The sequence below is a fragment of the Elephas maximus genome, chromosome 12 (assembly GCF_024166365.1).
Source record: "Elephas maximus indicus isolate mEleMax1 chromosome 12, mEleMax1 primary haplotype, whole genome shotgun sequence".
NCBI classification, from domain to species: domain Eukaryota; kingdom Metazoa; phylum Chordata; class Mammalia; order Proboscidea; family Elephantidae; genus Elephas; species Elephas maximus.
In genome coordinates this window covers 91,526,737-91,544,987 of record NC_064830.1, presented here as the reverse complement: position 1 = coordinate 91,544,987, position 18,251 = coordinate 91,526,737, and the positions used below count along the sequence as shown (strand labels likewise).

The 18,251-nt window shown below is 40.6% G+C and overlaps 1 protein-coding gene across 7 annotated transcripts in view; it reads right to left on the bottom strand.

Moving 5' to 3' along the window:
* ZKSCAN1 (zinc finger with KRAB and SCAN domains 1) overlaps positions 1–18,251 on the bottom strand; it is a 76,325-nt gene that overhangs the window by 23,900 nt on the left and 34,174 nt on the right. For all 7 annotated transcript variants that reach the window (XM_049904466.1, XM_049904469.1, XM_049904468.1 and 4 more), the window contains 5 exons: positions 17,089–17,592; positions 16,707–16,860; positions 12,791–12,882; positions 12,362–12,488; positions 1,693–9,822 (listed from right to left, as the gene is read on the bottom strand). In XM_049904466.1, the coding sequence (XP_049760423.1) occupies positions 8,930–9,822; positions 12,362–12,488; positions 12,791–12,882; positions 16,707–16,860; positions 17,089–17,514 (1,692 nt within the window). In that variant the 5' untranslated portion in view covers positions 17,515–17,592 and the 3' untranslated portion in view covers positions 1,693–8,929. Of the gene's footprint in view, positions 9,823–12,361; positions 12,489–12,790; positions 12,883–16,706; positions 16,861–17,088; positions 17,593–18,251 lie in introns of those variants that run through there.

The following is an 18,251-nucleotide window of genomic DNA, read 5'->3' as shown; positions in this document are numbered from 1 at the left end:
TGTGAGGACAGCGAAGGACCAGGCAGTGTTTCATTCTGCTGTACAGAGGATCGCTGAGTCGGAACTGACTTGACGGCACCTGACAGCAACTTTAAAGGGTTGGGAGAAATACTGTATCATGTTTGTGAGAGTGCATTGTGAACTAGCTATACAGATAAGAGGAATTTTTAATCCTCAAAACTCTATATTCTTGGCTCTGCTTTAATGTTAGCCCCCAGGGCTGGATGTGGCTCCATCACAGATGCTTTTTCTTTTCTGCCATATCTGGAGAGCGCCTCTTGCCTTTTGTCCTGCCAAGACTTTGTCTTTCCCTACAATTGTAGATTCTCCCTTGTTTGTGAAAGAACACAGAAAAGATTTGCATTATCTTAGAGTGGAAAGTGATCTCAGAGCGCATCTGGCCCAGCCCTCCCCTGTGCAAAGTCCCTTCCTTCCCAGGACTCCCAAGGGGGGCCCAGACTTACCTCAATGCCTGAATGGATGCAGTGATCCACTCTGGGTGGTTCCGCAAGGGTCTTCTTTCTCCCAGTGCCTTCCACTAGGGCCAACTGTGCAACTTGTGCACTGCACGACCCCAGGGGTTGCCATCTTCTAATAAGTGGCAGAGCTGAATTTTAAAACCAGGTCTCATCCCAGCAACCAAGTTCTTTGTACTCCTTCATTGTTCTTTTTTTGTTGTTGATATTTTATTGTTTTCAGTGAAGGTTTACATAGCAGTTTAGGTTCCCATTTAACAATTTCTACACAAGTTGTTCAGTGACATTGATGACATTCTTTGCAATGTGTGAACACTCTCATTATTTCTGCTCTGGTTCCATTTCCATTAATCTAGTTTCCCTGCCCCCTTATATTCTCATCTTTAAGTAATTGTCTCATATAGGTGATTTTTTTTTTTTCAAGGAGCCCAGTGCTTAGTGATATTTTTTGAGTCAATTTATTTAGATGCAAGATGACCTCAGGGGTTAGTTTCAGTTCAAGGTTTAAAGAGTATCTCAGGGAGTCGTCCAGTAGGCCTGGCTTTTTTTTTTTTTTTTTTAAGGAACTTGAGTTTCTACTCCACAGGGTTCTACCTATCGTGGCCCCGATTAGAAGAGTTGGTAGTGGTAGCCAGGCACCATCTAGTTCTTTTGGTTTCAGGGTAGATAAGGCTGTGGTTCATGTCGACTATTTGTCCTGTAGATTAGTTTCTTCTTTGAATTTTTGGTTTCCTTCTCTTTTATTCTGGATGAGGCCAATAATTATATCTTAGATGGCTCCTGATGAGCTTTTAAGACCCCATTCCTTGTCCTTTTTATAAGCTTAATTATTCTTCCATTGTAATTTATCACCTACATTGATCCCACAAGGTCATGGGAGATTATGCCCCAGTTATCTAAATCCATGACCAAGTTCAATAACGTACCCTGATACTAGGCTTCTTTCCCTGCTTCTGTTTACCCTGCCCCTCACTCCTGTTCTCTAGGATCATTTTCTAAAATAAACCATCTACATGAATGCCTTTATCTCAGGTTCTGCTCTTAGGCGGGATAGGCTGAGAAAGCTGGACAGAATAGGATGAAGTTCACCTGAACGAGGATTTGGTTATAAGGATACCTGGTAAGTGGTTCAGTAGAATTCTTGCTTTCCATGTGTAAAACCTGGGTTCAATTCCTGGCCAATGCACCTCATTCAAAGCCACCACCTGTCTGTCAGTGGAAGCCTGTGTGTTGCTATGATGCTGAACAGGTTTTAGTGGCGCTTCCCGACTGAGACAGACTAGGAAGAAAGGTCTGGCAATCTACTTCCAAAAAAATCAGCCTGTGAAAACCCTATGGATCATAATGGTCTGATCCACAACCTATCTGGCAGCATTTTGTTCCATTGTACCTGGGGCTGCCATGACTTGGGGCCGCCTTGATGGCAGCTAACAACACCAGCTTTTTTTTCATTTTTTTAAACTTCTGTTTATTCTACCTTAAAACGTGCTGTCCTTGAGTCAATTCCAACTCATGGCGACCCATGTGTTGCAGAGAACTCTGCTCCATAGAGTTTTCAAGGATGTCACCTCTTAGAAGCAGAGTGCCAGGCTGTTATCTTCTGAGTCACCTCTGAGTGGGTTCAAGCCACCAACCTTTTGGTTAGTAGTTGAGCGCCTGTTTGCCCCACCGAGGAGTCCTTTTTCCACCCTAAAAAAAAAACAAAAACCAAACCCAGTGCCCTCGAGTCAGTTCCAACTCATAGTGACCCACCCTAGCCCTGGAAAACTAGGACAGGGAATAGTAGTCCAATCTTAAAGATACTGAAGAAGAAATCAAAGCACTTAGTACCTATGTTCTAGTTTTTAAATAGGGTGAATAAGTAAATTGTTTAAAAAGAAAAAACAAAAACCCCAAACTGAGTTGGTTTCAGTACATCCTGCAATAACAAAATAAGGTTATTGGGTTAAAGGTCATCGTCTGAAGGTCTTATCAGATTACAAGCTGCACCTACCCACGGGCACCTATCATTTCAGTGGTTTTCTAAATTCCATAAATTGGTCAACGGCTATTTTAATGTTTCTATCTTATGAGAGTCCAAAAAAAAGTTACATCCTTTAGGATAATTAAAAAACCACTTTATTCCATGGGAACCAAGGTTTTTCCATCCTGTGCTCTCTCAGGAGCTACCTAGAGCTGTAAGGCGGTGTTTCACAGGGAGCTTTTGTGAAATTACTTAAACACACACACAAAAATGCTCATTTGTGCAAGAATTTTGTTTGTGAGCAGTTCTGGTTTTTTAATTTTGACTTTGAAATTATATTTTTCTCTTTACCCAAAATATGTGCATTTATGCAACCAAGGACGACAAAGAACATATTTATTGCCACCTAGAGATGATAATTTATTGTTTTACCATGACCCAGAAGAGAAACAACATAAAGAGAATATTTATTACAAGTCCCCACAATTTCCTTCCCCAACCTCACTAGTCTAATATTTCTTTCTCAGACACCTTCGGTCTCCTAAAATGAACCGCTGACTATAAATTTTATTCTGCTGCCCCTTCTCTTATCATTGAAACTTCAGGCCCCAGTCAAGGTTTTAAATTCTTTTTAACGTGAGAGTTCCCTAGCTTTAAAACATACAAGCAAAAAAACTTTTTCTGTAAGATTCCATTGTTTATCAAAAGAAACGTTTCTAGATAGGTTACAAGGATTTTAAATGAACAAATTTAATTTAAAAATCATTTATTGAACATCTACCAAGCATCTGGACTCTTCAGACTACTGAAATGAAAAAAACCCAGTTTTTAACAGCAATAATTCTGCAGGTATACAAAGATAAGTTTCTTCTTTTGGTCTAATTTTTTCTAAACTAAGAAATAGGGAACTGAAAAAAACAGAAAAGGCTGTCTTACCCAGTCTACAATAAACAAGACAATGCCTGAGTTAGCTTTCTCTATATAGATTTAGGCTTATCATGTTGACCTGATGGTAATAATCTATATTTAACTAAAAGTTAATAAAAATACATATGGTCACTTTAAAATAATTACTGATTTTGCTTACATCTCCCATCCCTTACTTCTAAACTCATATATTTTTAGAACAAGATTTTCCTGAATAATCACAATCCTCTTCCTCCCACCCCACCCTCCTCATATATTTTTCAAATAAGAACCCCTGCTACTAGCAGAAGCATTTCTAAGTCTAAACATGCTTTGTCTTTGCTAGGGCAGATTAAAAATTTAAAGAGCAAATGAATGCTGTAAACTGGCTGAGGTGAAGGGGGAGGCAAGCTAGTACTAACCCCCAACAATTTCTCTCCTCTCCTGTCTCCCTATTATTCTCTTTCAGCCGGATAAGGCTGCTAACAACCCTCCTTCCTCTTTCCCCTAAAGCACCTAACCTTGTTGGGAGACTAAGTGATTTGGGGCTCCTGCAGCTGCCTGGTCCCTTCCCTGGACCAAAGGAACATAAAACTCCCATCTGAAACTGGAATGAAATCCAAGTTTCAATACCACTCTTTAGATCTTAAAACGCCCAGCCTCACAGCTTAATGAGTGCTTGGTGAGGGTGAAAATTTAACTTTAAAGATAACTTTGCTGATTACTGTATGATGAGTCAGGATTATCTGGTAAATGGCGGTAAGAATCTCAAAGATTAAAAAAAGCTGTTAAAGTAACAACCGACCACAGTTTTGAAGTCTACTAATGTCCGCTCTTTACCTTCCACTGTTTTATAACAGAGAAAAGCATGAGATTTGTGGTGTCCAATATTAAATAGAACCAGACAGTATGAAACCAAGTTGTCACATTAAGACATGCTGTATTATGGGATGTCAAAAGTATTTCCCAAATTTTTGTTTGACCTGCAGAACTGGAGATGGCTTACCTCCCTGTAACTTCAAGTTTGTTCTTCAAAGCTTTAAAAAGAGACAATTTCATTTTCAGATATAATTAAAAAAAAAAATCTGAATAGCAAAATTAAGTTACTGCTTTTACATGTAGTGTCCATTCTAAAAGTGAAACCTATGTTAGGAAAACTTTCAAACAATGCTTTTACTTAAATGTTTCAAGAGTTAACTGAAATAAATCTGCTTCTAGGAAAAGATCTATCTGAATTTCCCTTTGTCTGATTCTGTATTTCACTTAGCAGTTTGCAGAGCTTCATTTAGTTTTCTAGATGAGGAGCCCCAGCCCTTCCATAAATATTTCTCAGAAGTTGCTCACTGTTGAACACACAAAAATATGGCTCCTCTAAGTATTGCTGTTACTGTTTGACTACATATTAATACTGTTAATCCAATTCACACACGTTTTCTATGACTATGTATCGTAGGCTGAGCCTGATTAATTTTGGATGAGTAGATTAAAATGACTAGACACTGAAATAAAGATGACTTTAGGATAAAAATTAAAAAAAAAAAAAAATCTCATAGCTGTGAAGCTTCATAAGCTCTCTCTCCTAATACTCATAAACCTGGGGAAGGTATATAGGAGCACAGCCAAAGGAAATACTGCCACATTGCTTCTTATGCCTTATCAAGGAAACTTCCTGCAATGCCAGCAACTGGATGCATCTGTGCTTATCTTCCAGGAAAAAGCCCACTTGGGTGTTTTCCTATCCCAAATTTTCTAAGCATAAAGATTTGAGTCAGGAGGGGCAGCAGGACTATGGTTTACGGAATCGGTCAAGTTAAGTGGTCCCACTGGACTTTCCAGTACACTCCCAACTCTCCATTAGTGGAGAAGCCCCTCTCACCCCTCTTCCTGGCTTTCATGAGAAAACTCTCAGGAAGCCGCACACGTTTATAGGAACTGTTCCATTTTAGTGCCTTGTCTCTCCTAATGAATTTGCTAATCTCTACCCTGGATTTGATAAGCATCAAATTATGAAGCTTCTTATCATTTTCCCCCTCCTCGGTTCTACGGAACTGACTTTTCATCTATAACCACACCAGTTTCTTCACTACTCATTCTTTTGCAGTGATGTGTTCTGTCAAATAGCTTAAAATAAAATATATAACCTGTTTACAGGGAATTTACAGAACAACAACAGAAATTGGAGGTACAAAACACAGACACTGACGTTATGGCCATCTGAAACGTATACAAAGTACCTACAGGAACAATTTCTGCAAGAAGTTGTACATTTAGCTATTTCTTTAGCATTTCCCCACCTTTTTTCCTTCCGTAGATCCTCTGGAGTTATCAAGATCGAGAGCTCCCTCTGCAGTGTTTCTGAAATTCATTACATGATTAAAATATATGGATGGAACTCATTTTCCGTCAATTCAATGAGTGTTGTACATGAAATTTTTTCTCACGTAGAACATTAATAAAGTTTATTTACAATGTAAGCTTTTTGATGCTACGGACTGAAGTGTGATTAAAGGCTTTGCCACATTCATCACATTTAAGAAGTTCTTTTCTGGAATGAATTCTCTGACGTATATGTGAGCTGTTCCACGTATCAAACACGTTCATATCTCCGCACATATTTATCAGTTTCATTGTTATGCCTTTAATAAAATATTAAGTGCCTTACATATTGGGATGCCTCACACATCTGTATTCTCAGGTTTTCGCCTTGTCTCCAGGCTGGAGTAGAAACAAATAAGTACCCCACAACTTGAAGAATTTTATACTTCTCTTCCTGGCAAGGGTGGGGTATATTTTTTAAACACTTTGAAAACTTCCGTTAGGTCAACTAGCATGTCAATGAATAACTACAGAGTCCTTAAAACTGTTAACGGACTTCAAATTTTTGAATGATTATCCCGAGCACTGATTAGGCGTTGCAGGCCTTTTTTGACCATGACCCAATTACACTTTGCACTGAGCATTTGATAATAAATGCAACGCAAACAGTTTTAATAAACAGGCGCAGCCTGAGATTTTCTCAGAAATACAACTTCAGACAGCTTCTTCATGCAGTGCAGCAGCTGAAGATCCAAAGCAGCCCCAGTGGCTAGCCCACAGTCAGTATGATGCCCCAATCAGATGGGAATTCAATGTGGGGGACACTGGTTGTATTTAACTAACTTTCATTTAAAAGACAAATACAGATGAATTATGTCAGCATATAGCTGTGGCTAAAAAAAGAAAGGAAACAAAAAGGCCAATGTGGGACCGACCGAAGTTGTTTTCTTACTAAGAACAAAGGGGAGTCAGTGCTTTGACCGGTGCCTGGAGTTAACATGCATGTCCCTGCTCTTTCAGTTGCCTCCTAGCAGGCAAAGGTCCTCACTCAAAAACAGCCGCCATTTTCTATGCAACCATCACTGTGGCTTACTCTTTGAAGAAAATCCCTGAAGTATTTCTTCTACCTCCACTTTACTATAAAAAGTTACTTAGGTGTACTCTTTTGGAGTATCTCTTCGGTTTTTCTTAAATTGGATGGACAGAAATAGTCTGGTAACCAGTTGACTTACTACTTGAGGCTTCCCAGACAACAACGGTGAAACTGCCTGGAAGCTATAGGGAAGTTGTGTTTGGTTTAAGTTATGAAGCCAAAGAATTACTGCTGTGCAGAACTTCAGTCTGGTCTGAACCTTGAGACCACATACAACCCCACCTCGTTGGCTTCCCGTGAAGCCACGTTGCCTCGTGGATGTTTTAGTTGTTGGTCATTGAACAACTGATAAGTGATAGTTTTAGTTGTTTCTTAAGGGAAAATCACAGACGATATGTGGGGTTCTCCAGTTATGGGGTCATGAGAGTCTTCAGGTTTGTTATCAGTCTACGTTTCTAAGTTTCTTCAGGGTTTCCCATTAACATCTGCTTGTCTTCATGAGCAGTCATCTCTACTCGAGACCTGATGACTACCTATATCGCCCATGATACTTGAGTTTCCCGTGCATATGTGAAAAGTTTCCGGTATTAGCTTCTAGACAGCCAACCGCATCCTCCTGCTCAGATGATGGAGAAGATTAGTTTTTTTTTTAACTTCACCTCAGTCTTTAGTGATGAGAAACAGAAAAGACACTGTGCATTATGACTATGATACAACCAACCACATCTTGTTACGCTGGTGAACTTCACAGAGCAACAAAACATATTCACTAATTGCCCAGTAAGGATGTCAAATGCTTCTGCAAAGTTTCTAGAAAAGTGTGGAAAAAAGGCTCCTTACAACTTTCCATTTTCTGAAAAGGAAAAAAAAAAGTATCTTCTGAACTGTATTGTCTACAGTTACAAATTTTCAGAAAGTGCCCAAATCATCACGTTGTTCACAGCTGACTGAAGCGAATTCTGGCTAAAATCTTTGCTATAAAAAGATGTCGGAAAAATGGCCTTAGTCAATGTTCATATTTTTTAAGATGGTGACAATGGAGTCACTTCTGCCACTTTGTGGTATTTACTCACTGATCCATGTTTAGAAAGAGTCTATGCAGGCAGCTAACCAGCATCTTCCCTTTATATTTAGGACAAAATTAGCATTAGACCCTGGAGTGTTAGCATGTCTCATGGCACTGAAGGTACTCGTCAAAAGTTGGGCCAGGTTACCATGTTTCAGGGGACTATACCAGAAACGTGAAAGCTGTTGGAAGTCAATCATAATGAGTGCCTCTTATGTGTGCAGCACCATGTTCAATGCTGTGAAGGATATAAACATATCCCTTGACAACTGAAGCATCTCTTTTGGGGGTTGATAAAAACTTACATACATGAAACAATTAAGCATTAAAAGACAGTATACGATCAAGTGCTAAATTGCGAAGAAATGCATTGCGGAGTGCTATAGTGCTTTAGGGATTTCAAGAAGGGAAATTGTTTTTGTTTCGAATTGCTGTTGCCATTTCAGTAGAATTTACCTCAGTGATGAGGATAGAACCATCTACATTGGTTGCAGTCTTTTGGAACTGTAGACTGGTGCGCATACCCCCTCTTGCAGGATGAGATAGAAACCTTTGGTTTGATACTGATCAGCGTCCTAGATTTCTATAGCTTTGGTAGGCTACCAGCGATCACACATATAATTTATTGTATATAGAACTAGTTTGAGCAGCATGTCCCAATGTAATTTTTAAACTGTCCCTCTTTGAGAAAGATGTTGGCCAAGTAGGGCCTGTCTGCAGCAAGTAGCTTCTTAATCCCACTATCACTTTCATGGAGCCCATCTTAATGACTTTCACATCATATGCTGTGGTTGTGGCGCCTTAAAGGTATCCTTGCTACTGAAAGCTTGAGATTTTACTGTGTGCGTGCTTTTATCTTGTGTGGGAATATCATGTGGGTTATCCGTATGACTACGTTTTCCCTGCAGGGGCGTGTGGAAGAATTACATGCCCCCAGTCTACACAAAGGCAGAATACTGCTGATGTAACTATAAGGATCCTTTAAGTGTGACTTTGATGTTTTTTTTTAATTTTTGAAGCTGGTTTTTTCTTTTTTCCTCTATGGGCATACATCTCTGAAATAATTGTAGAAACAAAAGGGGAAAATGGCTTGTGGACAAATTCTCCCTTTACACACAACTTTTCAGGAATGCTCCAAATGCATCAAGGGAGGCTGGGCTGTAATCAGAGGCTCTCTCTCGAGTATGAATTCTGTGATGTAGAGTAAGGGTTGAGCTCCGGGTGAAGGCCTTGCCACACTTAGTGCACTTATAAGGTTTTTCTCTGGTATGAATTCTCCGGTGCAAAATAAGGTATGAGTTTCGGTTAAAAGCTTTCCCACATTCACTACATTCATAGGGTTTTTCCCCTGTGTGGATCCTCTGATGTTTAGTAAGGTCTGAGCTCTGGCTGAAGGCCTTCCCACACTCATTGCATTCATAAGGTTTTTCTCCAGAGTGGATCCTCTGATGTAGAATGAGATTTGAACTATGACTGAAGGCTTTGCCACACTCATTACATTCATGAGGTTTCTCTCCTGTGTGGATTCTCTGATGTAGGACAAGGTTTGAGTTAAGACTGAAGGCTTTCCCACACTCATTACATTCATAGGGCTTTTCTCCAGTATGGATTATTTTATGGCGAATAAGGCTTGAACTCCTTGTGAAGCATTTGCCACATTCATCACACCTATGAGACTTTGTTCCTGTTGGAACTTCTTCAGGGGTATTAAAGTTTGAACTCAAACTGAAGCTTCTTCCCAATCCTTTACCCTTCTCCCTTGGGCCTCTCTCTCCTGTGGTGGGTTTTTTCCCCTTGGCTGTAGCTGGCCCCGAATCTCTCTTCTCTCTTCCATTCTTCTCCTCAGAGTTTCTCTGCTGCTTTTCTGTTATTCTGCCCTGCTGCTCACGTTTTTCTCCAAATGCTTTCTGTAATCTTCCTGTTGTTTCCCCATGTGATGCTGAATCTTCTGCAATTTTAGTCTTTGAAGTTGACTCCTCATTCTCATTCCTGTTTCCACAACCTGACACAATAAATAGAAAATACAAATAGCACCTTTTTCTTTTGAACATACAGGTTAATCAAGTGACACGGTTTTCCAGGAAGTTTCTACACACCTGCAAAATGACTTCACAATATTACCTGGAGATAAAGTAAGAGGAAAGAAAAAAAAAAAGGGACAACAGGGAGAAGAGTTGGAAAATGAAAGGACAGGCAAAAAGTAGAAGGGAAAGGGAAACAACAAAAGAGGGGGCATACAGAGAGGATGGGAATAAACAGACATACTGGGAGATGAGTAGAAGGACCAGAACCAGTTAAATAAGGAAAGGATAAGGAATTAAGAAACCAAGAAGTCACAATTCTTTGATTTGGTTATGCTGTAATTAATCTGAAGCAATAAATATACATTTAAAAAATCACATCCTGTTTCTAAGTAATTAGAAGTTTAACTAAGTATTTAGAAATTTAAAAGACAGCGAATGAACAGGTCTTTCCAAGAAAGTCGTTAAGAAGCATTAGGAGAAAAAAAGAAAAGTAGTTAAGAAAGAGAGAACACTCCTTTAGTTCTGTGAGATTTTTATCAACAAGGTATTAACAGGCAAAACAAGGAGCTCTGAACTTGGCTGGCTACATGGACCTTCAAAAACAGGAAATAGTTCCTCTCTGCCAGGGAGAGCAGTACAGAGCTCACAGTACTCAAGTAACAGAGATGGGGATGAAGAAGTTGGTTGGGGTATTAACAACGACAAAAAAACCCTGTTGCCATAGAGTCAATTCTGGCTCATAGCGACCCTACAGGACACAGCGGAACTTCCTCATAGGGTTTCCAAGGCTGTGAATCTTTATGGAAGCAGAATGTCACATCTTTCTCCCGTGGAATGGCTGGTGGGTTTCAACTGCTGACCTTTCTTTCGATTAGCAGCTGAGTGCTTAACCACTGCCCTACCAGGGCTCCTTGTTGGGCCATTAGTAAACGTAATTAAAGCCTCCACTGACAGGCAAGTGAGAATAATAGAGATCAGAAAAGAAACAATTCCTGAGATAGACGAGGAATGAGATAACAAAAACTTAACAAAGGTAGAGCTTATCCTCCCGTTTTAGCAATCACTGTACTAAAACACTGGAATTTATTATCATTATTTTTTGTATACTACTATGTTCTGTGTATCACTTTGCTTTTAAGTGGAGATTGAAAATTGTTCATAAATCTATACCATTTATGTATGTTTACATTTGTCTAGAAAAACTCAAGTACCCCAACTCTATTCTTTATTTACTTGGCCTTAAGAAAGCCTTCTAAGTGGGTCTGTGTTATCCTAAATAGGCCCCTGAGGGCAACTTACCCAAGGAGCTGGACAATATCCACTCCCTAACGTCAGTGAAGAAATCACCACAAATACTGTACTAGTTGTAAGAAAGAAGAAATCAGTCCATTTCTTTTGGATTTCCAGATTGTTCCCAATGTTTTTTAAGTCACTGGAGTGAGTAACACCTACCTCATAAACAAGGATCAGTTCTTTGGCTGAATTTTCATCTAGTCCACAGACCAACTACCAAGAAACCATAAATCCCATTTACACCTACAGTTCAAAAAAAACCTTGAAGTTTCTTTAGTAACATCCCTTTGTCCATCCTCCCTCGTTCCTTCCCAGCTAGAAGGCTCATCGTGGACTTGCCTATTACAGTTCTTATTTGAGGGATCTTTGTAGGGTCGCTATGAGTCGAAACCGACTCGATGGCAGTGGATTTTTTGATTGTAGCACACTCTTAGGAGTTAAGGTCTAGCAGCGACAAATGTGAGTATTCCAAAATAAATTCTTCCGCTGGTGCTGCCTGGTAAACTAATACTGCCCTAACTGGGAAGTAAGCATATCAGGAGAGAAAGTCAACTGTGTCACCTTGTCTCATCTGTATGATACCTCTTAGGACTTACTTTGTTCCTTTCTTACTACGCATCCAGGACCCAGAGCTCTTCACAGATCACGATTAGGTTTGGAAACTGGGAATCCTGATCATAGAGAAGGTACAGGGGGCAAGTTCATGGAGTTACACAGAGCTGTCTCTGAGCACTGCTCATACAGAAATGGAAGAAAACAAAGTCAATGAATGGATGCTTGGTAGGTTCAGGTTTGTGCCAGGATTGAAGGTTGGGATTAGACTGATGATCAGTTCACCTGGCCCTCTCCGCTGGGAAATACAGTACTCTTCTAGCAGGGGGTCCTAAATCATAACCCACCAGGAGCGGAGCGATATCTTCTCAGGTAACTAAATGGTTGAAGTGGTGAGAACTCAGAGCATAAGAGTCTATTTCTCATTTCAAAGATCAAAAACTACCTAAAGGTTAAAAGAAAAAAAAATTCATTTCGAATCAATGAGTCACAGTTTCATGCCTCTGGAGTTAAATCAACACAGATGTTCTCATTCTCTACCTGGTCCAAATCAAAGGCATCAGAATTCTCGAAATCCTCCTCTACACTCAACTGACTACATCCAAGATCCCACAACTAACAAATAAAGAGGCAGAGAAATCTTATCAGACAATGATCCTGCGTCAGTCTTACCCTGGGAAAACACGTTCCCATAAGTCTCCTGCCTGTTGTCCCTATTGAGATTCCTCCGAGCCAGGTTCTGACATCCCCATTCCTCCAGGATGAGGGACACGGCCATGTCCTCGATCTTCACCATTGCCTGAAATAATATGAGATCCCCACACTCAGTTCTCCCAAAGCTCAGGGACAATCCCTTTGCCCAAACCTGGAGACAGGGAAAGTTGTCTGCAAACCTACTGGCTGCTGGGAAAGAAAACGTGGCCTTAACAGGCTCTGATGGATTGGGGGTTTGCGGTGGAAAGACAGCAAGTGGAAAGTGGGTTGTAGGACTTCTCTGTGGGTAGGGGCATCAAGAGTGAGTGTCCTGGGTGGAGATGTAAGAGCTCCAGGAAGAGAGGCAGATACAAAGGACTTAGGAGGGCTGAGGGGCCCACAGCTCACCTGGGAATCTGCTGTGAACAGTGCAGATGCCATCGCCTGGTCTCTGGGACTCCCCTCATGATGAGGGGCAGGAACGTGGGAAGCAGGGAGAGCTGAGGGAGGAGAAAGGAGCTGTGAGTGAAACCAGCTCTGCTCTGAGGACTCCCTTCAAAGAAGGACCCAGGGCCACTCTCTTTCCTGCACCAGCACGTTCAACATTCACTTACAGAATAACTAACTACAGGGAATATAAAAATGCAAAGTATGATCTGTTTTCCAAAGACTTCTAACCTCAAGAGTTACAAGGAATCACAAAATGGGTCCTTGAAATTGCCTAGTCTAACCCCTTTGTTTTAAAGAAGAGGAAATGAGGTCCCGAGAGCTAAAGGACCTGCCTAACGTCACAGAGTTAAGAGTGGTACAGCCAGGACAAGGACCCAGGCTCTTCTTCGCTGCTACGGAAGTCAGTGATATTTGGTCCATGGCCCAAATCTGGCTCTTAATTTTTCTCCAGTCCAAGGAACAGCACCAGGCTGTCGGAATCCCACTTATGCCCGCAGCTGTGAAAAATGCAGCTTTAAAAATCCTTAGTCACGTCCTGAAAGGCAGGTAGGAAGGGGGTCTCCTTACCTCTCGGTAAGTTCTGCCAATTTTCAGCCCTCCACTTTCTCCCTCGTTTGGCCACAATAGACAGTTTTTTAATTAAATGTATACATGGTTCAAATGCTGGCGAGATGTATACAAGTGTATAAAGGTATGGCGTGACACTCTTATATAATAAAGACATCTGTAATATATGATCACACTAGCTGTGATATGTAGGAAGAGTGAAACAATTCTAAACTGTAAAATTAAAATCCACCTCTATCACAAGTAATATTAGATTTGGAAATGTTACTGGTAAACAGATGAGGTTACTTAGCTGGGAAGACATTAGAGAAATAAATCTGAAACTCAATCACTAACCCCTGTAACAAGCTAAGCTAAAGCAAGATGTACAAAAAGATCAAGTATCTAGTACTTTGTCCTTCTGTGGGTTAGGAAAACGCTCTGCAAGTTGAATAGGACGAGGAGGAAATTGAGACTAAAACGCATATGCCTCAATTCATCCAAGAATTAATTACTGAATGACAACTGTACGTACCAAGGTCTCTAAAATGATGGCTCTGGCACCCTAAATCTCTAATCTGGTACTTAGGACCATGAATATCCCCCCCTCCCCAGTTCCTGAGTTTACCCTCTTTGACTTTTGCTTGTGGACTGTGGAAAAACCTCAGACACCCCAGAAGGATAGTAACAGTGGTGGAGTTATACATCAAGTGCGTTGATTTACATGGATTTCTCCAGCATATGCCTACTGCTATCCTCAGGAATGGAGAGCAGGGAATGGGTCCTTAAGCTCTGTGATCTTAACATTCCTCTCCTAAATGTCATCACAAATAAATGTAGTGCTTAAGGAACACGCTTTTTACTAACTCTCCTTGAATAACTCTTTTATTATTTGATTGTTTTACTGTCATTCTATGTACCTACTTTGATTTTTAAAATTGGATAGATATATTTTTCTCAAAAGGAAAAAAAACAAGTTAAACTGATTCTTATTTATATGGCCCTGAACTGATTTTTTTTCTCATTTCCCTCAACCAAAAACAAATTAAAAATTTTTTTTCATCCTTTCTCATTGTTTGATCTTCTGAATTCATTTTTTTAAAATAACTTTGAAAACAGTGATGTTATACAACATTTATATATATATATATTTTAATTTTTATTGTGCTTTAAGTGAAAGTTTACAAACTAAGTCAGTCTCTCATATAAAAACTTATATGCACCTTGCTATATACTCCTAGTTGCTCTCCCTCTAATGAGAAAGCATACTCCACTCCTTCTTCCCACTCTTTATTTTCGTGTCCATTCGGCAAACTTCTGACCCCTTCTGCCCTCTCATCTCCCATCCAGACAGGAGCTGCCCACATAGTCTCATGTGCCTATTTGATTCAAGAAGGTCACTCTTCACCAGCATCATTTTCTATCCCATAAAAAAAAAAAATAGTTCAGTCCAATTCCTGTCTGAAGAGTTGGCTTTGGGAATGGTTCCTGTCGTGGGCTAACAGAAGGTCTGGGGACCATGACCTCTGTGGTCCTTGCAGCCTCAGTCAGACCATTAAGTCTGGCCTTTTTATGAGAATTTGAGGTCTGCATCCCACTGCTCTCCTGCTCCCTCAGGGGTTCTCTGTTTTCCCTGTTAGGGCAGTCATCAGTTGGAGCTGGGCACCATCTAGTTCTTCTGGTCTCAGGCTAATGTAGTCTCTGGTTTATGTGGCCCTTTCTGCCTCTTGTGCTCATTAATTACCTTGTGTCTTTGGTGTTCTTCATTCTCCTTTGCTCCAGGTGGACTGAGGCCAATTGATGCATCTTAGATAGCCACTTGCTAGTGTTTAAGACCCCAGATGCCACTTTCCAAAGTGGGATGCAAAATGTTTTCTTAATAGATTTTATTATGCCAATTGACTTAGATGTCCCCTGAAACCATGGTCCCCAAACTCCCGACCCTGCTATGCTGGCCTTCGAAGAGTTCAGTTTATTCAGGTAACTTCTTTGCTTTTGGTTTAGTCCAGTTTGCTGACCTCTCCTGTATTGTGTGTTGTCTACCCCTTCACTTAAAATAGTTCTTATCTACTATCTAATTAGTGAATACCCCTCTCCCTCCCTCCCTCCCCGCTCTTGTAACCATCAAAGAATATTTTCTTCTGTTTGAACTATTTTTCAAGTTCTTGTAATAGTGGTCTCATACAATATTTGTCCTTTTGCAACTGACTAATTTCACTCAGCATAATGCCTTCCAGATTCCTTCATGTTATGAAACCTTTCACGGATTCATCATTATTCTTTATCGATTCATAGCATTCCATTGTGTGAATATACCATAGTTTATTTATCCATTCATCCGTTGATGGGCACCTTGGTTGTGTCCATCTTTTTGCTATTGTAAAGAATGCTGCAATGAACATGGGTGTGCATATATCTGTTCGTGTAAAGGCTCTTATTTTTCCAGGATATATTCCAAGGAGTGTGATTGCTGGATCATATGATAGTTCTATTTCTAGCTTTTTAAGGAAGCGCCAAATCAACTTCCAAAGTAGTTATACCATTTTACATTCCCACCAGCAGTGTGTGTAAGTGTTCCAGTCTCTCTACAACCTCTCCGACATTTATTATTTTGTATTTTTTTTGGATTAATGCCAGCCTTGTTGGAGTGAGATGGAATCTCACTGTATTTTGATTTGCATTTCTCTAATGGCTAACGGAAACCCTGGTGGCGTAGTGGTGAAGTGCTATGGCTGCTAACCAAGAGGTTCAGCAGTTCATATCTGCCAGGCGCTCCTTGGAAACTCTATGGGGCAGTTCTACTCTGTCCTATAGGGTCACTGTGAGTCGGAATCGACTCAAAGGCACTGGGTTTGGTTTTTTTTTTTTAATGGCTAACGACTGTGGGCATTTCCAACATTTTTATATATTTCAAGTAAATGGATTTTAAAGGTTTATGATCCTTTTTAAGATAATGTATAACACACTAGAATATTTCAAAACTCAGGTCGGAAAAAATATACATCTCTTCCCAACACTTTCCTGTTAAAAATCTGCTTGATATCAAGAATGTTAGCAATTCGATAAATAAATAATATGATGTCCACCCACAGTCATTAAGCATATTCCATTTCCCTCTCCTGTAATTTAACGCCTAAGAGTTGGTCTGTAAGTTTTATCTGCCCTAATATTCAGGAATAATGACAATCATGTATAATAAAAACAAGCATGCTTTTTCATCACAGGCATTCAGGAACAGAGAAGGGACAATCCCATCCTGAATAGGTTAATCACACTTCAACCAATGTAGTTACCTTCTTTCCCCTTCAAATGAAATCTTGCTCCTTACCCTGTGATTGTAAGAGGCGGGGTTTCCGAGAAGAATGCTTGAAATGTGATTGGGTGGCCTCAGGATGAAGCTCAAAGCTGGAAGACTCCTGTACTGGATCCAGAGGCACCATCCCCCTTGCGAGCATCTCAGGCCCATGAACTTGACCAGGGACCTGAGGACAAACAGGTTGGGCTTGTGAGTAAATCACTTTTCAAAATAGGAATTAAAATATTAAAGAAGGGAACATAAGCATATCAGTGAATGCTGGGGGCAGCAAAGGCCAGTATACATTTTAATATGCAAGAGAAGCTCAGGGACAATAACCAACATCAGCCCCTTTCTCCCTGCTCCAGCCTCAAAGTCCCAACCCTGCTCACACAACAGTTTCACCTCTTCTTACCTGCTGTCCTGATAAATCAAGCTCCAAATCCTCCAAAAGGGTCACGGCCTCCTCCCCACTATCTGGACGGTATTCCTGCAGCCAAACTTGGAGCTCCTTGGGCAGAATGGAAAGGAACTGCTCCAGCACCAGGAGCTCTAGGATCTGCTCCTTGGTGTTTACCTCTGGTCGTAGCCACTGATGACAAAGCTCCTTAAGTCGACTCAGGGCCTCTCGAGGGCCAAAAGTGTTCTGATAACAGAAGTGCCTGAAACGCTGGCGGAATATCTCTGGGTCAGGAGGAGGCGTCTCCTGCAAGCTGGAATCTTGCCCCCACATGTGGTCTTCCTCATCTTCCTCTTCTACCTTCACTATTACAATACCATCCTTCTCCTGTGCAGCCTGGGGGGACAGACCTGTAGCTTCCCTTGATTCAGCAGTCATCATTCAGACTTGATCCAAATAGGGTCCGCGCTGTCCTTGGAGATATTTTATGATAGTTGTTTCTGTACTACTCCTGAAATACTAAAAAAAAAAAAAAAAAAATTAGTAGTATCAGTATAAAAAGTAACCTGTGCTGCTAACACTTCATATAAGGCTAGACACCAATACCTCTGAATAGTAAAGAAAATAAATTGTGAGCTGTACCACTTCCACTGTCACTTTAAATATTAAGGTTTGCAAACAGAAGCCTCCAACAGGTGAATTCCACCCTCAGAGTGTCTGCCTAGAGTCAGAGCACCTCCCTTGCAGGTAGACCGCAGGTCATGAAATCACGAATATACAGTACATAGCCCCATGAGAACTGAATGACAGTGGTTGTCAGACACCAGGCTTAAAGCAGTATACACACCATCTTACTGCATCCTCACAACAACCCTAGCAGTAACGCAGAACTGTTAGTACCATTTTAAAGATGATATAACTAGGGTTAGAAAGTTTAAACAATGTGCTCAGTATCGGGCGGCTACCTAGTGGAGTCAACATTCAAGCTAAACCTGAAGCTCCAGGACATGCTAATGTACCATCTTGCTATTTTTATGGATGCCTTGGTATAAGGCTAAAGCTTTGGTCTCCAATGTACAAGACGATCCACTGGGGATGCAGAAAGAAAATATCAGAATGTTTGTTTCTATTGTAGAAATGCTAGAGAGAAATCAACCTATACAGAACGTACAAATAAG